The 24,770-nt window shown below is 37.5% G+C and overlaps 1 protein-coding gene across 1 annotated transcript in view; it reads left to right on the top strand.

Annotated features, from left to right (window-relative positions):
- Positions 1 to 24,770, top strand: part of LOC306877947 (chloride channel protein 1-like) — a gene marked incomplete at its 5' end in the record, with an annotated part of 35,405 nt that overhangs the window by 4,976 nt on the left and 5,659 nt on the right. Inside the window, 15 exons of the mRNA XM_079430007.1 lie at positions 5,979 to 6,198; positions 6,283 to 6,414; positions 10,023 to 10,157; positions 10,642 to 10,769; positions 13,637 to 13,714; positions 14,198 to 14,276; positions 19,430 to 19,555; positions 20,146 to 20,230; positions 20,349 to 20,450; positions 20,625 to 20,709; positions 21,062 to 21,217; positions 21,312 to 21,381; positions 22,463 to 22,573; positions 23,433 to 23,646; positions 23,867 to 24,000. Of these exons, the coding sequence (XP_079286133.1) occupies positions 5,979 to 6,198; positions 6,283 to 6,414; positions 10,023 to 10,157; positions 10,642 to 10,769; positions 13,637 to 13,714; positions 14,198 to 14,276; positions 19,430 to 19,555; positions 20,146 to 20,230; positions 20,349 to 20,450; positions 20,625 to 20,709; positions 21,062 to 21,217; positions 21,312 to 21,381; positions 22,463 to 22,573; positions 23,433 to 23,646; positions 23,867 to 24,000 (1,855 nt within the window). The remainder of the gene's footprint in view (positions 1 to 5,978; positions 6,199 to 6,282; positions 6,415 to 10,022; positions 10,158 to 10,641; positions 10,770 to 13,636; positions 13,715 to 14,197; positions 14,277 to 19,429; positions 19,556 to 20,145; positions 20,231 to 20,348; positions 20,451 to 20,624; positions 20,710 to 21,061; positions 21,218 to 21,311; positions 21,382 to 22,462; positions 22,574 to 23,432; positions 23,647 to 23,866; positions 24,001 to 24,770) is intronic.

The raw sequence follows: 24,770 nt of genomic DNA on the forward strand, positions 1-24,770 counted from the left end.
TTTCAAACTTTTTCCAAAGCATTAAAAATACTTAATTAACACAAAGCATTAACACAGCTCCATACCACTGCAAAATGTTATTTTTCCCAACATTAACTCTTTCCACCTAAATAAATAATACAATTAGTGTGCATACTAATATCAATAATAATAATAAAAGTAAAAATAAATAAATGAAATGTAACAAATGTATACATTTAAAATGAACATAATTAAATATGCAGAAATGTTTTCTCATTTAATATCCTTCAGATTCAATGCAATTAACCCTGACTGGTAACCTGGCAACCTGAATATTTAACCTGAAAATTCAGTAGTTATTTCTTCCTCAAAAGCACTTATAATCCAAACCTGACTAATACCTTGTAAACATGGATTTGTTTTCACATGGATTGACAAATGAAGTTGTATAAATCTGAAATTGTCCAATAAACTCAGAGCTTTCCAATTTGTGAAAGTGCCGTACATTCTCAGAAAAAAAAGGTACAAAAGCCATCACTGGGGTGGTACCTTTTCAATATGAACCCATTAGGTACAAATGTGTCCCTTTTGAAAAGGTACCGCCCCACTGACAGCTTTTGTACCTTTTTTCTGAGAGTGTGTGTAGCCCATAGACAAGCATTCGGCTGAGACTAAGCATTATATATTAATGTTTATTAAAACATTCTTTCATAGTCATTTTCTATTTTTATTTTGGCATTTTGCCACTTTTGATGAATGGACAGTGTAGAGGTGTACGTGGTGATGTCACTTAATGTCACAGCTGATATCAGTCAACACCATTTAATGCAGCTTTAACTGAATTCAACTTAAGCACAGACGACAATAAATGAAATGACGCAGAAAACGTGTTCACATCTAGATAGCTGCAGTGGACTTCAGCTGACCGCCAGACAGGATTAGGAAGCCGCAGTGCTGTGAATTAACAGCTGCTGACAGCCCACTGTCAACCGCGGTCTGTAAATGAAGTGCACTGCGTTATGGGTAATGTGGTTTACTTAGATGTTAACCTACAGGACTCCCCCATAAGGCAGATGCAGTTACTAATATCTGAATATTTTGTGAAGGTTAAAGGAACATAGGTACCTAGCAGACAAAAAGGAAGAGAGACAAAGACTGACAGAGGAGAAAGAGCACGATGATAAGTGAACCCATCAACACTCTTGAGACTGTTTTGAATTTTGACCAGATTCTGGTGAGATTAAACATTATAATATTTGTATTTTTCTAGAAGTAAACATTTTTGGTAACTTACTATACTGTACAGGGTTTCATTAACTGGGACTAATGGATGCTGGTAATGTTCTATTTTATAACTTTTTTTATGGAAATCTTGGGACGAAGGTCAGTCTATAATCTAGCATTGTTTAGAAATTAATTTATTTTATTGTTGTTATTACTTTTTTTTCTCAGTATTTTCGTTTATAAATGTATTGCTTAAAAAAAGAGCAGCACTTATGAAAATACAGTATGTGAGTTTAATTGCTTATTATGTCAACTACTAATACAGAATGTAAATGTCAACATTACATGATTTATGATTTCATATTAATTATTCATATGCATTATTTGATCATGTTAATATTGTTTTATTAATATAATTACATTTGATATTATTAAGGTTATGCTTTTTTATTTTGTTTTGATCGGTCTTTCTTGATCTCCTGAATGATGAGTCTGTCAGTAAATGGGTCAGATTGTATTATTATACTTACACAGACTGACCATTATATTTCTGTTTTTAATTAACTCTCAAAGTCGCTATGTCCTTCAGTGCTTATGTCTGTTAGCAACTTTCACTCTCTCTGCTCTGTCTGTCTTCCTCTCTCGCTGTCTCTTGTCTTCCTCTCAGAATAACCTGTTGGATAGTACATTTTTGGTCTTATTCTTGAACTTATGATTTGTTGATTGATTTCAGTTGTATAGAAAAGACATCGTCTAATATTTCAGAACTGAGCTGTGGGGTCAGGCCCTGTGAGTTTTAGGCCACGGTTCTGCACTGTGGAAATCAGTTAAAGGAACGGGGAAAACAGGCGTTTGAGAGAGAAAAAGAGAGAATATGTTGTCATAAAGTAAATGTTTTTCTGTTACAGAACAGTCTCTCTCACGCTGTCAACCTGAATCAGTGTACTGACTTAAGAAAATTGAAGAGACAATGATAGAAACAACCTTGGGTCCTCTCTCTATCTGACACAAACTCTGCTATCTTATCACGATAACGTGATAGATGAGAAAATAATAAAAAAACTGAAAGACTTCTTATTCTCAGTTTTTTTTTTTTTTTACTCTCAGGGTTTTTGTTAAACTGCTTATTCAAGGATATTCGATAGTGTGTGTGTGTTATACACTGTCAAATGAAGTGTATAAATGCTGTTTTATAGCTGGATGTCTCGTAGTATGAGATGCTCTGTGGAAGAATGTAAAATCTGTTCAGTATGTTCAAGACTGCAGCTACACATGAGGTGGGTTTGTCTCTATTATGAATGCATGCCATAGCATTTTTTAAAGAAGTCTCTTCTGCTCACAAAGCCTGCATTTATTTGATCCAAAGTACAGCAAAAGCGGTAAAATGTTAAAATATTTTTACAATTTAAAATAACTATTTTCTATTTGAATATATTTATTCCTGTGATTTCAAAGCTGAAGTTTTAGCATCATTACTCCAGTCACATGATCCTTCAGAAATCATTCTAATATTCTGATTTGCTGCTCAAAAAACATTTATTATTATTGTTGAAAACAGCTGAGTAGAATTTTTTCAGGTTTCTCTGATGAATAGAAAGTTCAGAAGAACAGCATTTATCTGAAATATAATTTTTTTGTAACATTATAAATGTCTTCATCACTTTTGATTATTTAAAGCATCTTTGCTAAATAAAAAAATATATAATTATACTGACTCCAAGCTTTTGAATGATATAGTGTAATGTTACTTTTTTTTCAGAAAAATGCTGATCTTTGGATATTTGTTTTTTTTAATCAAAGAATCCTGAAAAAATGTACTCCACTGTTTTAAATATTGATAATAAATGTTTCTTGAACAGCAAATCAGCATATTAGAATGATTTCTGAAGGATCATGTGACACTTAAGACTGGAATAATGATGCTGAAAATGCAGATTTGATAACAGGAATACATTTTAAAATGCATTAAAATAAAAGTTATTTTAAATAGTAATTATATTTCACAATATACTTGTCACGGTGCACACAGCAAGGATGAACGAGGAACACGGAGACGAGGATAAACTCAAAATAACGGTCTTTAATGACTCCAAACAAGGCAGGGCAAGGCAAGGTAGACACAGACAGGAACACTGGGGAGTAACGAGTAGACCAGATCAAAACTAACTGAACAGACAGGACTATAAATACACAGGATAATCATAGATAATTAGACAAACACAGCTGGAAAGGGATTAACTAATAATCGCACTCAACAAGGACAGGAAACAAACCAAATATGGACACGAGGGAAACACATGACACACACGACACATGACTGACATAACTCACCCTCCCGGAAGGCGCGTCCCACGCCGTAACAGTTCCAACGGGGGGTGGACCCTTCTGCCCCGCCCCCCCCCCCCCCCCCCCCCCCCCCCCCAAAAAAAATACATGGGGCAGCTACGGGGTATCAGGTACAAGACAGCCCACAGGAACAGGAAGCCCGGAAACTGAGGCTTCCTCTGGGCATGACGAGAAGTCAGGGTCCCTCAGCTACCGCTTCCGCGACAGGAGAGGCCCCCAACGAGTCTCCGTGGACAAGACTGACATGACAAGGTAGATTAAAATGTTCCTGTGGGCACAACAAGACTAAAAATCCATGACTCCGGTGACATGGCACGGCACTCCTGGCCGTGATGTGGACTGTATCCATGGGACCTGGGAGTCAGCGGCGGGCTTGGGAGAGCTGCGGACGGCGGCGTCGATCTTCCGCGAATGGCGGGCTTGGGTGAGCTGCGGACGGTGGCGGACTTGAGGGACTCGTGGCCAGCAGACTTGTGCCGAACTCCCACGCCGACTTGCAGTGGGCTAAGGCGGGATGACGAGTGCCGACTTCCATGCCGCGGGACCAACAAACAGGAACCATGTCACAAAGCTCATATCATCTCAGACTGGTTTCTTGAACATGACAATGAATTCACTTTACACAGATGGCCTCCACAGTCACCAGATCTCAATCCAATTGAGCACCTTTGGGATGTGATGGAACTGGACATTCGCATCATGGATGTGCAGCCGACAAATCTGCAGCAACTGCGTGATGCTATAATGTCAATATGGACCAAAATCTCTGAGGAATGTTTCCAACACCTTGTTGAATCTATGCCACGAAGAATTAAGGCAGTTCTGAAGACAAAAGGGGGTCCAACCCGGTACTAGCAAGGTGTACCTAATAAAGTGGCCGGTGAGTGTATATTTAACAGATCATTATTTAATGTACTTTACTTTTTTCATACCCTTAGTAAATAATCCTTAGTTAGGATTATGAAATGCCATTAAAATTGAACATAGACTGATCTACTGTATAATAATTGTTCATGAATAAATTAATTTCAAAAATCCCATTTATTAGTGAAAGAGAATAACTTTGTCCTAATTACCTGAGTTTTGTCCCACTAAAGTTAAAAAATAGTTTTTAGACTCTGCATGTGGAAAACAAGCCTACGGTAGATTTACATTTAAAGTAACGAAGCACGCTGCTCATACTGCAATGTTTTAAATATAATTTAGTGATATAAGACTCACTCATCAGGTCTAAAAGATACTATAATGGTTTGGTTGATTGAGTTCTGTACTGAAATTTTATCTTCTTTAAATTGTGTAAAGCTACGAAATACACAACTTTTTATGTACTTTGTTTGGAAAAAGAATTTGTGATAAAATAAATAAATTTGTTAATTCATTCAGTCTTTCCCTCTCATTTGTTTATTTATTTATTTGCCTTTATATATTTATAATTTATTTCAAATGCCTTATATAAATACTCAAATATGCTGAGTTGTGTATATAGATATATATATTGATTATTTCTTGTTTTTGAGTGGGCATTGGACTAAATCTGATCCCTCCAGTCTCGCACCATGTGGGGTCTGTGCGGCTCAGGATTGTATGTATGTAGGCGTGTGTATTGGGTGTAATGGAAGGAAGGTAAAGAATGTCTTGGTGGATCACTTCCTTCTTTACTGGCCAATATCCAGAGTGTGTGGTCTATCCTGATGGACAGCCCATTATTTTTGCATTTGTGTACTCATGTAGCTCACCAAGAAATCAAAATTGATGATTCTTATTTTTTATGGCTTCCATATATTTTGCAGCGTCCACTTCTAATCGATCCCCAGGATCTAAGCAAATCCCAATGGACTAAATCAAGTACCACCCCATGTTTTTTTGCCATCCAATAAGCCGCTCAGATATAAATCACAATAAAGAAGATGAGACGGTTGCAATTTCCAATTCATGGCAACCTTAATCGGTTCCTTCTTTCTTTTCTTTTTTTTATGTTGGTGCAATATAGTTGGGAACTTTGAGTACTACATTTTTGGGCTGAATCTTGTGCATGTGCGTGTACTGTATGTATGATTGTGAATCTCGGGGGATGAAGATTGAGTATCTCGGGGGAGCGCTTTTTCCATTCTGCCCTGTTAGACAGCATGACTATTTCTGTCTGACATATATAAATGACTGTTACTCACCACCACAAACACTTACATGGATTCCCTTCACGTTCCTACTTCCACAAGTACTCACATGCACACATTCACACTGAACCAATGTGAACTCTGAGAGTTGTGAAATCAAAGGATTTTCCACAATTAAATTGCAGTTATCCACATCAAGAGTGACTTTTTCCCCATATTTGCTTTGTTCATTGCAGATTTCCCTTCCATTGATTTTCTTCAGTCTGCTGATCAATGCGGGTGTCATGTGGTCATTCCTGTTCCTGGTAGAAACCTGCATTCTGTCTTTTTCAGCTGTATGGGGAATATCGGGAGCAGCTGGGTAATATTGCCAGGCGGGAGGCCACACGTCTGTTGACTGAAAGGCAATGGAAGAGGCATGCCGGCAATGCCAAAGCAACCAGGAGAGGCCACGGCCGAGCACATCATGCCAGCCTGGATGCGGGGCCCACTGCACCAGGTTTAAGCCCCTCCTCCTCTATAAAGAAGCCACGCCCTTATTCAAAATGCCAGGGTGAGTGGCTAATGAAAACCCATTCTGTTTACTTAGAAATCAAGTGTACTGGTCTAAAGCCGTTAGAATGTGTTTGCATTGCAGACTGCCTGGCCCGGATCCAGAGGTATATTGTGACAAAGTTGGGCGAGGACTGGATCTTCCTGGTTCTTTTAGGTCTCACTATGGCTCTGGTTAGCTGGAGCATGGACTATGCCAGTGCCAAGAGCCTACAAGGTAGATGCGTCTATTTGGTGACACTTAAAGCCTGTATATATTTAAGCAAAAAGGTATGAGAGACTCTATTATATTGTGACATAGTTGTGCCCTTAATATTCAAATATTATTCTACTTTTTAGACAATACTTTATAATAGGGTCCCATTAGTTAGTTTTAGTTAACGCATTGACTAACATTAACTAACAATGAGTCTATTTGTTACAACTGTTTATTGTTCATTCATGGTAATTCAGGTCCATTAAAGAATATTAGCGGATGCAACTTTTGATTTTAATATGTGTATGTGTAATATGTGTAAATATTTAAATTAACATTAAGATAAATACTATAGAAGTTCTAATGTCTAGTACTAATGAACTAATGTCAACAATTCAAACCTTATTAACCCCCTGGGGTCGACGGGTCTGTCGTATTTTCTTTATGACCGCGAAATGAGCTAAAAATACACCGTCAGTTTTGATCATGCAGATAAAAATAAGGTATCGTTTGAAACTGCAAAGGGTCTACTTTTATTTGTGTATAGTCATAATAACAACAAAACAATGTGCTTTTGTAAAATAAAGAAAATAAACGGGGTGCGTTCTCTGCAGTCACCTCTCTTCACAGACACGTAAATAAAACAGCGTTAATCTCAGCGAATACTTGCCTCAAAGACATGGGAAATATATGTATAGAAAGCTTGAAATGTCTACTTTTAAATGAAGTAAGTCACGTCCAAAACAAATATTCTCTGTTAAAGTAATCTATACGAAACGCGATGTCCAGTTTTTCCTGTCTCAACTCATTATATCTAATGCGTATAATGAGTTGAGTACCACAACGCATGCAAGAATTGTTTAATAAAGACGTTATTTTTTTTACTTTTTGTGCGCAAAGAAAACAAAAATAAAGACTTTATTCAACAATTCTTCTCCTCCAAGTTACCATACGTCAGCAGCATCATGTGCATGCGTTGTGGTACTCTAGATTATGGGGGAGGATGGTAACTTGGAGTATTCTCGTAGCTTTGTAAAATTACCGTTGAACCCCTGATGCCACATGGACTATTTTACTGATTTGCTATGTTTCTGGGCCTGGGAACATTTCAGTTGCGTCGCTATCTATGGAGGGTCAGAAAGCTCTCGGATTTCATAAAAAAATATCTTAATTAGTGTTCCAAAGATGAACATCATGAGGGTGAGTAATTAATGACAGTATTTTCATTTTTGGGTGAACTATCCCTTTAAGTGTTACCGACATTTATAGTTTTACAAAATATTTTTTAAACTCTATGTATCAAAGAATCCTGATAAAAAATGTAGTATGGTTTTGTGGAAAATTCAGCTTTGTCGTCACAGGAATAATAAATATATTTCAAGTTGTAATGAAATTTCACAATATCACAGTTTTTACCGCATTTTGTTTTATCAAATAAATGCAGCTTGGGTGAGACTTCTTTCAAAAACATAAAAAAAATTGTTACCAACCCCAAACGTTTGAAAGTAATAGTGTATATTCTCCGATATGTAAAGTAATATTAAAGGTGCAATAGGAGATCTCGGAAAATGCTAACTTTAGCCTAATAGCACTGAAAGCGAACGTCCCACCCCTCCCTGCAATCGCCGTCCAAAGCCACGCCCCCTGAATACACATACGCTCAAAGAGCAGAATACCAGGCAGAGACATTAAATTACTACAACCGGCTACATCAACGGTTTGCAATTACAGTCCTCGCGCCCTCCCTGCTCTGCATATTTCATATGTATATCTTATCACGTACGACAGTTGTTCTGTTCGACCGTAAGTCATAAGTGCCCTGCGAAGTGGACATCACCAGATATTTCGCCATGAATCCAGTTCAAAGCGTATGTATGTTAAAGGGCATTAAAGTGTGCGAGACGTGAATTTAAATTGTATTTATTTACAGAGGTATATAATGTCACACGTCACACTTCTCTAGTAAGTTTCGTAACAAGCTCTAGTAACAAGCTGGTTTTCTGAACTGGGTGTGTTAACTAAGTGCGAGCGGGGGGCGCGAGGACTGGAATTGGGAACTGCTGGGCTACATCATGTGTCATTCACCGGTGAGAAAACTTTATAGCACAGTTAGTAAATGTACTACAATACCAGGAAGGAAGATTGGGTTGTTGATGTTTGCCTGCCATTCTTGCTCTGTCTGCACAGCGTGCGTGAACGTGCTGATGACGTATCCTGTCTGCGCGAACAGGGTGTGCAGAAGTATGCAAATACATACGTTGACAGGCAGGTAGGAAAGACAATTAAGACGCTCGGACCGAGCATTTTGATTGGACGAACATTTCTTGGTTCTACACCTTCCACAGAATATATAAATACAGATAAATACATTTAGACCACTTAACTTAATGATTGCTATCAGGATGTGAAGAGATTTTCAACCAGAGTAACAAAAAATGTTTCTGAAGACAATCACCTATGGCACCTTTAATAGTTGCCTTCTATGCATCTGTGCAGTGATGTACATAGTAGCTGTTTCTAATATTGTTATTTTTAGCAAAGGTGGAAATACTGAACAGCAGCCAGGAATATATTTTTTTGGACTAAGTTTTAGAATCAAAATTAATTTTTAAAATGTAATCAAATGTATATAATTAATGTATATTTAATATTTTTCTCATTTTCAAACAACATAGCATCACAACTGAAAAAAGAGTAATAACATGTTTATGAAACACATCAGACATATAACTTTATTTATTAAAGACATAGTTCAACCAAAAATTAAAATTCTAACTAATTTACTAACCCTCAATTTGTTCCAAACTTGTACAAGTTTATTTCTTCTGCTGAACACAAGAGTAGATATTTTGAAGAATGTGGGTAACTAAACAGTTGCTGGGAGCCATTGACTTCCACATTTTTTTCCGTGGTAACACTTAATTTAGGAACCAATTGTCAGTATTCACTTGCTGCTTATTAGTATGCATATTACTAGCAAATTGACTGTTTATTAGTATTTATAAAGCACATATTAATGCCTTATTCTGCAAGACCATATTCTAGATCCCTTAAAGGCAGGGTAAGCGATTTCTGGAAGCCAATGTTGATATTTGAAATCACCAAAACAAACACGCCCCTACCCCAAAAGGGTCTCGCCCCTATTTTGATAGATCCGCCCCACATATGTACTCTACGCAACCCAGGCAATAATTATTTCAGTGAAACATAAGCCGCTTTTACACCGAAATTACCTGGAACAATATGCCACAGGAACTTTTTTTCCCCCAGACCTGTTGCTGTCTGCGTTTGCATCGCGGTCTAAAGTACCGTGAAGATTAGGCAAATAGTCTGGTGGCGTAACGTTAGGTCTGCGCGCGTTTCTTAATACCAAGTACGAAAAATTTGGATTGCATCCTCGGTAGTTCGGACTCCCGAACTCCCCCACCCCCACTGTTACGCCCCTGCTCAAAGGTACACATTTGTGCCTTAATTAAACTTTTTTTTTTTTTTTTTACTTTTAAATTTTTTTTACGGTAAGTATAATTCATTAAATTTAATCAACACCCAAGTGTTGTATCATAGATGTGAACAAATAAAAACTGTCCTACAGTGAAACTTTTCTCAACCTTTCTATTTTTCTCTGTCAGCATATAAGTGGATGTATGGAGAGCTGAAGGGGAATGTGGCTCTGCAGTATCTGGCCTGGGTCTCATATCCCATCATCCTCATCGTGTTTGCATCCCTCTTCTGTCATCTGGTCTCTCCACAAGCTATAGGTTTGTGTATCTCATCATCCTCACATTCCTGCTTTTACTACTCTATATTATTTCTGTTTGTCCTCTGTTCTTTACCCTTGCATTCCAATCTCTATTCTGGTTCTCTGCTCACAATGTCACAAATTATTTTTGTGTCCCTCTGTTCTGTCATCTGTACTCAGCTATTATGCTTTATATTCAATTCGTTTTTGTCCTCAATCCACCTCAACCACCCACTACACATTAAATCTTCCTGCCCTCTTTTCAAGATGTGATCATCACGGCCTCGTTTTCTTTTTGTTTCTCTCACCTCTCCTCACTAAAATTGTTTTGATAGCTTTCTCATGTGCTCCACATCAGACTAGAGGATACACGGCAATCATTTTCATCTTTTATAATCAGTGTGACAAGATCTACACTCTGTGTGAAATTGTGTTTATGTTTTATGGATTAAATTCATGCGCATCGCTCCCTCTCTCTTGAAAATCTTTTCTCTGTCCTTCAGGCTCAGGGATCCCTGAACTCAAGACCATCCTCAGAGGTGTGGTGTTAAAGGAGTATCTGACGCTCAAGGCGTTTGTGGCTAAAGTCATCGGTCTAACAGCTGGGCTGGGTAGTGGTATGCCCATCGGGAAGGAGGTGGACTTTGCTACTTTTTGATATTTTATATTGTTATATATAAATGTGCAATATTTTATTAAAGTATATAGATCTATATCTATCGTTCTGTCTATCTATCTGTCGTTCTATCGTTCTATTTATCTGTCGTTCTATCCATCCATCTATCAACCATCCATCTATCGATCTGTCTATCTGTCTATCTATCTATCTGTCTGTCTGTCTGTCTGTCTGTCTATCTATCTATCTATCTATCTATCTATCTATTCATCTCTCTGTCTGTTTATCTATCTATCTATCTATCTATCTATCTATCTATCTATCTATCTATCTATCTATCTATCTATCTATCTATCTATCTATCTATCTATCTATCTATCTATCTATCTATCTATCTATCTATCTATCTGTCTGTCGTTCCATCCATCCATCCATCGTTCTATCTATCGTTCTATCTATCTGTCGTTCTATCGTTCTATCTATCTGTCGTTCTATCTACATTATCTCACAAAAGGGAGTACACCCCTCACATTTCGGCAACCATTTTAGTATATCTTCTCAAGGGACAATACTATAGAAATGAAACTTGGATGTATTTTAGATTAGTCAATGTACAACTTGTATAGCAGTAAAGATTTACTGTCCTCTGAAAATAACTCAACATACAGCCATTATTGTCTAAAAAGCTGGCAACAAAAGTGAGTACACCCTAAGTCAGGGGTCTCAGAATTATGACTTTTTAACTCGCAATTGCACAAATAAATTCCTTGAGAAATATAACTTCCCGCTCATGTCCACTGCAGTCATCATAGCCTTCACATTCTTTCTGATTTGAGTGATCCTTTTCTATCTAGCTAGCTAAATATGTTTAATGTGAATTCTTGCTAAATATGCAGTTATATTACGGGTCGGTGGCATGAATTGTTCTCGTGATGGAGCGCTCTTGGAGCGAGTGAAAACCACAACCACAGCTCCATTCAAAATCACACCGCTCCACTCGCGCTCTGCTCACATAGCCTACTCTGATTGTGATTAACTGTTACTGTCATGACAGATCTATTTCAGAACCAGCCGCTATCAAAATAATCTGGCTACTGGCGCGGGCCAGATATTATTGCTGGCGGGACACTTTTGGCCCGCGGGCCTCCTGTTGTTGACCACTGCCCTAAGTGATAACAGCTATACGTCGTTTAACCATGCAAAGCCACATGTCCTATTCATCATGTTCATGGTTTTGTCTGCTTGACAGGACTATAAAAATTATATCTTATAAAAATGTATCTTATATTAGAGCAGTTAAAATTTAGTGCTTTGAGTACAATTCTCTCGTACTGACCACTGGATGTTCAACATAGCACCTCATGGCAAAGAACTCTCTGAGGATTTGAGAATTAGAATTGTTGCTCTCCACAAAGATGGCCGAGGCTATAAGAAGATCAGTAACAACCTGAAACTGAGTTACAGTACAGTGGCCACTGTCATACAGAGGTTTTCCAAGACTGGTTCCACTCGGAACAGAAGTCGATCAAAGAAGTTGAGTCCTTGTGCTGTGCGTCAGGTGCAGAAGCTGGCTTCAAAAAACATACGTATGAGTGCTGCCAGCATTGCTTTAGAGGTTGCAGAAGTGAAAGGTCAGCTTGTCAGTGCTCAGACCATACGCCACACACTGCAACAAGTTGGTTTGCATGGCCATCGTCCCAGAAGGAAGCCTCTTCTGAAGCTGGCTCACAAGAAAGCCCGCAAACAGTTAGCTGAAGACAACCTGTCCAAGAGCATGAATTACTGGAACCATGTCCTGTGGTCTGATGAGACTCAGATAAACTTGTTTGGCTTAGATGGTGTCCAGCATGTGTGGCGACACCCTGGTGAGGAGTACCAAGAAAACTGTGTCTTGCCTACAGTCAAGCATGGTGGTGGTAGCACCATGGTCCGGGGCTGCATGAGTGCTGCTGGTACGTACGAGCTACGGTTCATTGAGGGAAACATGGATTCCAACATGTCCTGTGAAGCAGAACATGATGCCCTTCAGAAACTGGGCCGAACGGCAGTTTTCCAACATAATAACGACTCCAAACACACTGCCAAGATAAGTATGAGTGGCTAAGTATGTCTCCAGACCTGAACCCTATTGAGCACATGTGGGGCATCCGCAAGCGGAAGGTGGAGAAGCACCATGTGTCTAACATCCAGCAGCTCCGTGATGTCTTTGTGGAGGAGTGGAAGAGGATCCCAGCAACAGCCTGTGCAGCTCTGGTGAACTCCATGCCCAGGAGGATTAAGGCAGTGCTAGATGACAATGGTGCCCCTACAAAATATTGATACTTTGGACACAGTTTTGACATGTTCACATAGGGTGTACTCATTTTTGTTGCCAGTTATTTGGACAATAATGGCTGTATGTTGAGTTATTTTTAGAGGACAGTAAATTTGTACTGCTATACAAGCTGCACATTGACTAATCTAAAATATATCCAAGTTTCATTTGTGCAGTATTGTCCCTTGAGAAGATATACTAAAATTATTGCTGAAATGTGAGGGGTGTACTCCCTTTTGTGAGATACTGCATCCATCTATCCATCCATCTATCTATCTGTCATTCTGTCTATCTATCATCCTGTCTATCTATTGCCCTATCCATTGTTCTATATCCATCCATCCATCCATCCATTCATCTATCTACAAATCTGTCTGTGCATCCATCCATTCCCATTCTCTTGTTCTCATATTCTTCTGTTCATTCATTAGTTCAGTTATCTTGCCAACCGGATGCATCACTAATTGCTGCTCTTTGTTGGATTCAGAGAAATGAATTTTGTTTCATAAACTCTCCTCATAGATTGTTCATCTGCTGCAGTTTTATTGATTCATAACCTCCATTAAATCCTCAGGGTCCTTTTGTGCATATTGCCAGTATATGTGCGGCAGTGCTGAGCAGGGTCATGTCCATCTTCACCGGTGTGTATGAGGTAAAAACCAGCCCCTGTGAGCTTGTTCGCCTGTGTGTGTGTGTGTGTGTGGCAAGAGTGTGCGAGTTACTCTAAATTTACCTTAGTTGCTGATCTAGGATCAAGTTACCTCTCATTGGCATTTAAATTCCCACTCCACACCACAGCCATCACAAGTTATTTTATGAGTAGACAGATGCCAAAACCTGTCTCTGATCAACAGTTAAGGATTATGATGAACGGCTTTTGAATGTTGTACTCTGTTTAATATTACAATTTGTGTGCGTGTCTAATGTTTATGAATTGAAATAAATGCTAGTCATACTAATTGCATATTTCTCTTCTCTCATTCCCTGTATTCTCTTTTTTATCCTTGCCTCATTGTCTCTCCACAACACCTCATTATTTTTGTCTGTCTGTATTAATAGTGATGGTATTTTTTGGCATGTGTCTTGGATGTGTGTGTCCTGATGCTGTTATTTTAACCCCACCCTAATTACCCAGAATAGTGCCCATGTTCTGGATCTGCTGGTGTGTGCCTGTGCAGTGGGAGTGGCCACCTGTTTTGCTGCCCCAGTGGGAGGCAAGTCACACCCACTTTTACCCAGCATGCATTGCTTTGTGTTATGTATATGCACTCTATATATTATTTTAAAGGGGTCATATGATGTTGCTAAAAATAACATTATTTTGTGTATTTGGTGTAATGCAATGTGTTTATGTGGTTTAAGGTTAAAAAACATTATTTTTCCACATACTGTACATTATTGTTGCTCCTCTATGCTCCGCCTTTCTGAAACGCGTAGATTTTTACAAAGCTCATCATTCTGAGAAGCGAGGTGTGCTCTGATTGGCCAGCTATCCAGTGCGTTTTGATCAGCCGAATACCTCTAGCGTGTTACACCCCTTACCGTGTATTGTGATGCCACGTCCCAGCGTGACGAGACCAAAACAATAAAACCCATTACAAACGAGGCATTTGTTGCTGATTATAATGACTTATACTGTCTTTTTACGCGTCGCGTTGCATCACGTCCCGTACACATTACCATGTCTGCATTTGTGATCGGAGAAACGACAAACAACAAGCGTTACTCTACACTGCTCAAAACTCTCGTTTGAATAATCAGTGGCAAATTCTTTAAAAATGAAAACATACTTACAGAATGTGAGTCATAAGTTTCAGACTGTCCTTGCAAAGTTGGAATTGCCCCACTTAATAGAAACAGCTGGCATTGTAGGCTACTCTCCCAGGTTCAGGAAACAGTCCTCCGTAAAATGCGCTGCACACACTCTAATATTTGGGTTGAACTGTTCTGGAACAGTGTTGTAAATACAACTTAACCACTGATTTCTAGTTGTGTCCTTTTTTGGAAGCCCAAACAAAGTAGTTTCGCTTTCACAACGAAACACAGCGTCTGCAGGACATGGCGCCGGTGGCAGCAACAATACTACAGTGAGAATAAAAGTCATGCCCTCTTTCTTTGCGTATACATTTGGGCAGTGTTTTGCAAATATTCCCACACCGTGACGTAGACATGTGGGGGCGTGTTTAAATGAGGCGTGTTAGGAGGGCGTGGACGAGTCTTAACTTTTATAAAGAATATCTCTTTTGATTTGAGACTTTAGACTTTGCAACTTTAGGGATCTTATCTATGCACGAACAGCTTGTAACACTCCAAAGAGAAAGGAAAACTTGAAATCGCATCATATGACCCCTTTAAAACATGATGTTCATCCTTCTCATCTCCTTTCTCTTTTTTTAGTGTGTTTATGCTTAGTTGGTATGTGTGTAAAGCTTTGGTTTGCCTTTCTTTGTCATATTGAACGAATCCACACAATTGTGTATTCACATAATCCCTTTATTTCTCCTTTCATTCGGCTCTACTCTTCTTATTTCTCTTTCATGTTTACTTCTCTCTTCCTCCCACGCAATGTACCCGCTGACATTCCTAATCTATTCTTCTTTTTACATCCCTTCATCTCCCTCCCCTCTAACACTCTCGTTCTTCTTTTCTGCCTGCACCTCAAACTCCCTCTCTCTCTTTCTCTCTCTCCTGTCTTGGTGTCAGTAGAACCCCTATAGTTACACAGACATACTGACAGTAGGATGTGCTGTTGGGGTGGGCTGCTGTTTTGGGACTCCCCTTGGAGGTAAAAATCTCCCCTTCTTTCTATCCCCGTTGTTTTCAGTTCCTCTTCCTTCTTTTTCAGCTTGATGCCTGAGGAATAATTAAGCTCATCAGCACTTCACAGTTAAAAGCACCCGTGTGTTATAAATTCATATGCTGTGGATGATTTATGTGTCGTAAAGTGTGTATACTCAGAGGAGAGCGTGAGAAAGAGTGTGCCGGAACATTTTAAGTACTTTTAGAGAGGGCATGTGGATTTTAAAAAGTGTTTGTGTGTGAAGCTTGCATAACTCTCTCATTAAGTATTTTTTTTAACCCTTGTGTAAACTTATGGACATTTTTGTCCATTTTAGTTTATTTTTTTTTATATATAATTTTGCCTGTGTTAATGCTAACTGCATAAATTTTGGCTCAGGTGTGTATCTTCATTGAAATTTTAATATTCCACCCTCATTTCCTTTAATAAATTTATTTTGCACTAGGTACAAAAAATAATTCCTCTTAGCGCCTTTTGGACAAAAATGTCCCCATTGAAACCCATTAGAACTGCTATTTTTAATCGCAGTGGAGTTTAACTGTAAAATGATGCAATTTTTGTTAACAGGTTTTCATTCTGTTGGCAAGGCTTCAAAATTTTATTTTTAAATTTTTTTTACCAGATTTCTTCAGGTTTGGTCTATAAAAGGTCTATAAAACAAATACTCACTTTATTCCTGTTTTCTGCTTCTGCATATTATAGAGCCAATAATGCAGCTATAATTGTGTAGGTGTGTTGGTATGGATGTCAGTGTGGTTTGTATGTGTGTCATAAAAAAATGGTGTGTGTGAGTGCTTGTAATATTTGAGAAAGAAAAACTCTACTGTAAATCACAAATCCAACCACTGTGTGCACCAGTGGAGTTTTGCTGGCATCTAATGGGGAAAATTTGGTACTGCGCCCAAACAAAATCTTACTGAGAGCTCATTTTTTGAGATATCAACCTCAAATTTGAAACACAACTTGTTTAGATTTATGGCTTTTATTTTCTAGCAGGTTTAGAGTTCAACATGTTTCATAAATATATATTTTATACAAAATATTGTTCATAAAGCATTTTCATAAATTTAAACTTCTATAACTTTTTTTTTTGGTTTCATTTTTTAAACTTTTTTACTTCAACAATAATTTGCTATGGGTCAGCAAGTCTTCTTTAAAATGAGACCAAACTTAACTCTGTGCTCCTAAGCTTCACATTTTTTATGCACTAGGTACATAAAATACTTCCTCTCAGCGCCTTTTGGACAAAAATGTCCCCATTGAAACCCATTAAAGCAGCTATTTTTAATCGCAGTGCCGTTTAACTGTAAAATGATGCAATTTTTTGTTAACAGACTTTCATTCTGTTGGCAAGGCTTCAAAATTTTATTATTTTTACTATTTTTTTACCAGATGGTGCCGTTTTTCAGGTTGGGTCTATAAAGGGTCTATAAAGCAAATGCTTGCTTTATTCCTGTTTTGCTGGCATCTAATGGGGAAAATTTGGTACTGTGCCCAAACAAAATTTTATCGAAAGCTAATTTTTTGAGATATCAACCTCAAATTTGGAACGCAACTTGTTTAGATTTATGGCTTTGATTTCCTTTTGATTTCCTAGCATTTTATATAAAATATTGTTCATAAGTCATTTTGATAAACTTAAATCTCTTAAAATGAGACCAAACTTAACTCTATGCTCCCAAGCTTCACATTTTTATGACCGTTTTTTGACATTGACATTTTTTTTCTATGGACCTATGTGTAACTTTTTTTATTGATGCACAAGGGTTAAGATAAAATACTTTTAAAAAGCTTAATATCCAAAAAAGAACTAGAAGCCACTGGTAGGTTGATTCAAGTGTAAAAAGTGTACACATTTACAGTAATATTACTCTTATTATTACTATTTTGTGCTATGAATGCTTGAATCTGACTGCTTGACGAATGTTCTATGGTCTGTAATTACTTTCAGGGAAACACAAGTCTAAAGTAGTTACAGAAAGGTCTTGACCACATTACATGTTCACGTTCACACGTCCACACTGATAAAAATTACTGATTATTTCCATGTTTTTGCTACAAGGTACATTTAATTATGTACGGACAGCACATACATAAAGTAAGGACTCACACATGCACACAAGGAAAACATACAAGCACACAGAAACGTGTTGTTAGTGCTGTTCTGACGATTTTATAAGTAAAATAGCTCAATAACTTAAAAGCTGAGTGTCTTTTCTCACAAGCGAGGTAATACAGCACTGTTCTTGAAACAGATGAACTTACAGTTTCGCTATTAGTAGAGACGCTGCTGCGAACACTGTTGAGAGACGCACAAACTCACACATGCTTAATCTCTCTTTCTCTTTCTCTGGCTGACTAATAACTTCATTATTAACTGCATTAGTCTGCTATCAATGGCTCAAATCTCCTTACTAGATTTAAAATGACGTTTTGTAATTAGCAACAGAGGTGTTGGATGAGATGCGTAAGAAATTAATCCTACTCACAAGAGTGTTTTAAGGATAAAACGAATGTCTTTAAAAACAACATCTGAACAATATTTGAGGTGTGGTAACCATAGTATATGCATAATGATTCCGGTCCATTGAATTATTAGAAAATAATGCAAACCCTAAGGCCACATTACCACCTCGGGTGTGCATTATTTTCTAATAATTCAACGGCTCGTCATCAATTATTCCTTAGATAATATTGGCATTCTTTTTTTGGCAGCCTTGGTTCCAGAAGTGTTTTTTTTGTTTTATATTTGCTTGTCGGATTTCTCTACAGAATCATGGGCAGCATTGTTTTTTCATCAGGAATAACACCATTAAACACAGTCATCTAAGAAAAAAGTTGAAATAGTGCGGACTGATAGCTTCAATTTACAGATTACAATTTATTTTAAGGGCCAATTCTTGCCATTAACAAACCGTTAACGATGACATTTGCCTCAATAAACTCCTAATTTGCTGCTTATTAATAGTTAGTAAGGTAGTTGTTAAGTTTTGGTATTGGGTAGGATTTGGGATGTAGAATATGCTCAGAGTATGTGCTTTATAAGTAGCATTTTATAATAAACAGCCAATATGTTAATAGGCATGCCAATAAGCAAGTAGTCAATAGTGAGAATTGGTCCCTATACTAAAGTGTTACCCAATTAAACTATGGAGAAAATGAATGGGATTTTAACTCATGGAACCCAAATGTATTGCATTCTATTACTTTGGTGGTTTGTTTGTGCATACTGACCTGCCTGACACAGCAACACTGTCTCAACCAATAGAGTGAGTTTGGGGCAGGGCTAGCTGTTTGATTGACCAATGGCAGATGGGGGAGTGTTTTGGGAAATCTGTTTGAAAACAGTCATTACCTTTGCAGTATATTTTTTTATTTTTTATGTTTAATCAAATTATTTATCAATTGACGATTATTTTCAGCTAAAATTTTTATTATGATTGTTTGTTTTTGTTATTACTATTCACCTCTCTTGCACTCTCATGTTCTCTTTCTAAATTGCTTTCTCTGCTGTTATTTAACTTTCTTTTTTTGTCTATTTTTACTCTTGCTCTCTCTATCTCTCAGGTGTGTTGTTCAGTATTGAGGTCACGTCGACATATTTTGCAGTGAGGAATTACTGGCGAGGATATTTCGCTGCCACATTCAGTGCCTTCATATTCCGAGTACTGTCAGTGTGGAACAAAGACTCTGGTGAGACGCACACACACACAAACAGATATGATAAACGAATAATAAATTAATTTCATGCTATATGTCAAGCAGTCCACTGCTTACTGAGCTCTATAAATGAAATACATTCTACAACATTTATTTCCAGTCCTCAGTTTTGATCAGCCAAGCAATGTTCCAAAATTGCTGATGTAGAGTCCAACAGCACTGAGACCTTTCACAGTTTCTGTCAGTCTGCTTGTGTGTTTGCATGTTTCAGACAGACAGTTTCAGTGACTTATTTTGCAGGTTATATTGTTACAGCAGTAGATGAGTGAGTCACTGAATTATTCACTCTACTATTTCATTCCATTAATTGTGTTTCAGTAAACAGACACCACTATTGACTTAAAGTCCAGCAACATTTCATCGTGCTTTATCTTTATTTGTAACTATTGCATTGGATGAACAAATTGGCAAAGTGTCAACATTGCATCTACTTAATATTGAACTGTTGTATAAAAGGAATGTTAAACATGCATACTTTTTGTAGTTGAAATATCAGCACTGATATTCAGAACAACAGTGATTTTGCTTAAATATGACTAAAATATGTTTGTTTTTTTCCACAGTTACGATAACAGCGCTGTTTCGTACAAACTTTCGTATGGATTTCCCCTTTGACCTTCAGGAACTGCCAGCTTTTGCAATAATCGGGTGTGTGGGTTAGTGTGTGTCTATGTACATGCATGTACAGTATGTGTAGTTATTAATTATGTGTATGTGCATCTTCAAATCTATGTCACAATGTTTCTAAATGTGTGTGTGCTTGTAGGATCTCATGTGGGTTTCTAGGGGCGTTCTTTGTCTATCTGAACAGACAAGTTGTTCTGATAATGAGGAGACCGACGGCGCTTACACGATTCCTCACTAAACAGCAAGTCACCATTTACACAAACTCTTTTCTTAAACCAGTTTTAACTTTAAATTTAATTTATTTTTCTATTATGTCACCTGTATTGAATATGACATTGATAGTGACAATAATAACATCAAAATCTTATGACAATGCACCATTACAGTGTTAATTATATGAGTGTGTTTGTTGTAGCCGGTTGATTTACCCTGGTGCCGTGACACTAATTATAGCCTCCTTCACATTTCCTCCGGGCTTCGGCCAGTTCATGGCTGGAGAGGTGTGTATTTGCTTGGATATTTTGCACACATACATTTTAAGTAGATGTTCATAGAGCAATACTGAAACTTAACCAGTTCAGAAGCCTTTTCTTTTGTTTGCAAGAACCAAATTTTAAAAACAGCCTTTGAACATGCACTAAATTATTTGGTTTTTATTCATCTCATATGCGTATTTATCATATTACTGATATTTCTATAGATTGCTTTAGCTTAGATTAGCTAGTTTATTGAACCATAACACTGTCATTAAAGAGCTGCTTGAGACTCTCCAGGCAGAAGCAGTTTCCCTTCACTGCTACATCTTTGGAAGTCTTTTATATGTAGAGTCTCTGTTTGTCTTTTGTCACGCAGCTGATGCCCAGAGAGTGCATTAATTCACTGTTTGATAACTTCACGTGGACAAAGATCTGGGGTTCACCAGCTCCACCTGGATTGGGTCACTCTGCTGCCTGGCTCCACCCACAAGTCAGCGTCTTCGTCATCCTTCTCCTCTTCTTCATCATGAAGGTGCTCGTTTGTTGTAGAAATATTTCTGTAACCAAATTCCATCATGTATGCTGTGTAAATGCTCATTTCTTTTTTGTCTCCCATGCACTTATAGTTCTGGATGTCTGCGGTCTCTACTACAATGCCAGTCCCTTCTGGAGCCTTCATGCCTGTTTTTATATTGGGTCAGTCATTCTATTTTATTAGCTTATCATGTAACATTCTGAGACCTAGCAATTAATTTTGCTTATGATATTGGAAGTCAAGTTCATAAGTCCTGATGTAGCTTAAATGAAACATTTATATTTAAAACAAATATTTAGTGGGTATGGCTAGTATAATATTAATCTTGTGAAGCCTGACTTGTAAAATAATAGTCAGAAAAATTCATAGGCCTATATATTTTTAAATGGAACAGTTAAATTATAATTTTTTTTAAACAAAAAAAAGTACATATTTTTGTACTTTTATGTCTCATATAGCTTGATATAGGAGAATATGGTGCTCATGCTTAAGGAAAAAACACCTCAATTGTTTTTTCAGAGGACCGAAACGGAGCAAAAATCTGCACTGTAGTTCAATTGCTGATATTTATTTGGCCAAAGTAAGTAAGATGCAATTCTGGTAAATTGTAATGTAAATCAGATGTTTATAACAGAATAGCAGACTGCTTACGTAAAATGCAAATAAATATCAGTTTTCATGCTAAATCTTTCAATAATAGCAGTAGGTTTGTAAGGTGATATTTAAATGCTTAGTTTTATCATTAAAGCTCTGGAGTTTTTTATTGTGGGGGCAAAACATATTATAGTATATTAAACATTCCTCAAAAACCAGGTGTATCATTTTTGATGATCACATTTTAAAAATGATTTTTCTAAAAATTATGTATGCATCAAGTACAAGTAGCTTTAGTCTAGTAAGTGTTTATCTTGAAATATTACTAACAATATAAAAGGTGTTCTTGCATTTACTTCATTAAAATTTGTAAAGATTTCACATCAAAAAGACGTGTACCATGTGGACATTTTTAGGATTAGTTATACTAAAAGCTTTTGGTTGTTAATTATCAATCAGATGACAGAAGGCAACAGAGTTTTCAGCAAATTTTTGATCACGTTAATAATTTAGAGGCCTTAGATTAGATATGATATAATATGATACAGTAGGCTTTTCAGGGTAAAAATAATTACATAATGAGATTCATATATAAATTTTAATTGTAATGTGACTGAGATAATATGATAGTGTTTCTGAAACAAGCAGGAGCAGCATTCGGCCGTTTGGTGGGTGAGATCATGGCCACGCTGTTTCCGAACGGAATTCTGTTTGATGGGATCGTGTACCAAATCCTGCCTGGAGGCTACGCAGTGATAGGTCTGCAGATATTCCCCTTCCAGCTAGTCATTCACATCCCTAACATCCATTTTTACTCTTAAAGAGGTTATCGGATGCCCATTTTACACAAGTTGATATGATTATTTAGGGTCTTAATGAAATGTCTATAACATACTTTCAATGTTTCTTTAAATGCTGGTGAGCTCTGCTGACTCCGCCCCTCTCTTCCGTGGAGTGACGAGCAGAATGATGGCGCATACTAAACTTCAGCCGCGAAACTGGCTTACTAACACATTATTAGGAAAGGTGATTTGCAAAGATTCATAAAGACCCTTATACTCACTTCTTCTGTAAATAAACCTGGATCACGAATGATTCGGGCGAACATAGACGCATTTATGTAGATTTGGGATCTTTGCATTCACTTTAAAGTGAAAGTAAAGTTAATCCTCTGGGTCTTCAGCAGCTCAGATGTCAGGAGTAAACGACGACTGCTATATTCATTATTACATCCAACAACTAAACACTTCAATTGCTTAATCGGAGACATCTTGTCTTCCCCTGCACCAGAGATGGACAGTTCTCAGCTCACTCAGGGTGGGTCTAAGGTAAGATGGTCTTGTCAATCAACTCACGTGGGAGTGGCCTGTACAGAACTACGTCATTCTGACAGGAACCTCAGAACAGCCTGATTTGAGAAAGGGGATTTTAAAATAGGGATTTAAAAAGGATGGATGTGTACACACACTTCCAACACACATTTATGTTCAAACGACTTGAAAAGTGAATTTTGCATCCGATGACCCCTTTAAAGTAGCAGATTTATTCTTCTTGTATGCTTCCCCTTTCAAATTTCCTGTATCCGACCCCCTGCTTCTCCCTGTGTGTGTGTTTGTAGGGGCAGCAGCCATGACAGGAGCCGTCACACACACAGTTTCAACAGCAGTCATCTGTTTTGAACTGACGGGTCAAATCTCACACATCCTGCCCATGATGGTGGCCGTGATTCTCGCCAACATGGTGGCACAGGGTCTACAGCCTTCTCTTTATGACTCCATCATTCAGGTCAAAAAACTGCCCTATCTTCCAGAGCTCGGCATGGGCCACATCAGGTACCACTACCAGATCTCTAGAGACTGCTGTATTTTTAGACGTGAAATAGATCTGAATATATGATAGTATCTTTGACCTCTTTTCCCTTCAAACAATATAACTTCTTTAGAGGTTTATTTGATGGTTCTGTCCTACAGAAGGGAAATGAAAAAATTCACAGAAACTGTCTTGGTCTTTTGACATAAAATATCTGTCTCTCTCTCTTTCTCTGCATGGCAGTAAATATAATATCTTTGTGGAGGACATCATGGTGAAGAAAATAAAGTTTCTGTCACCTCAGTCCACTTACAGAGAGCTGAACGATCTCCTGGAGTCCACGTCTCTCAAAACCATCCCGCTCGTTGACTCCAAAGGTCTGTGTTGGGTGAACAAACCACTTTGTGTTCATACTGCAAATTATATTTCCTATTGAAAAGGCCAGTTTAGCCAGCTTGAATTTCCTATTCAAGATGGTAGAACACCATAGAATGGAAACCCGTATCCATCTAGTAAAAAATAGTGGTAATTGTGAGGGAAAACATTTGTCACTTTATGAGAAATATAGCCACAGTTACAAAGAAAAAGTCACATTGTGACATATTAAAGAAGGTCGTAATTGTGAGATATAAAGTCACTCATGGAAACCCATTTCCGCCTCAGAGTAAAAAATAAAAAAGGTAATTGTACTAATCATAAATAGTCAGTTTATGAGAAATAAAGTCACAGTTCCAAGAAAAACGTCACAATTAAATTCTCAATTATGATATAGTCACATTGTAAGATATAAAGTGTCAATTACAAAAAATAAAGTTGGAATTAAGTGAAATAGTCAGTTGTGAGATTTAAAGTGACATTGCAAGTATTGTGAGATAGCAAGTTGCAAATGAGAGAAATAAAGACACAATTATGAGAAAACAAAGATATGAAGTCATGCTGCATTATATAGTATAGAAGCCCATTTTCACCAGGAAAACATAAAAAAGAATTGTGAGAGGGTTAAAAATAACAAATAGTGACATTCTCAGAAATAAAGTTGCAAATGTTAGAAAAAAATCGCAATTGTGATGAAAATATATAAAATCACATTATCAGATATAAAGTTTGAGTTGCAAAAGCTAAAATCAAAATTATGAGAAACTCTCAA

The sequence above is a fragment of the Barbus barbus genome (genome assembly GCF_936440315.1).
Source record: "Barbus barbus genome assembly, chromosome: 12".
Lineage (NCBI taxonomy): Eukaryota > Metazoa > Chordata > Actinopteri > Cypriniformes > Cyprinidae > Barbus > Barbus barbus.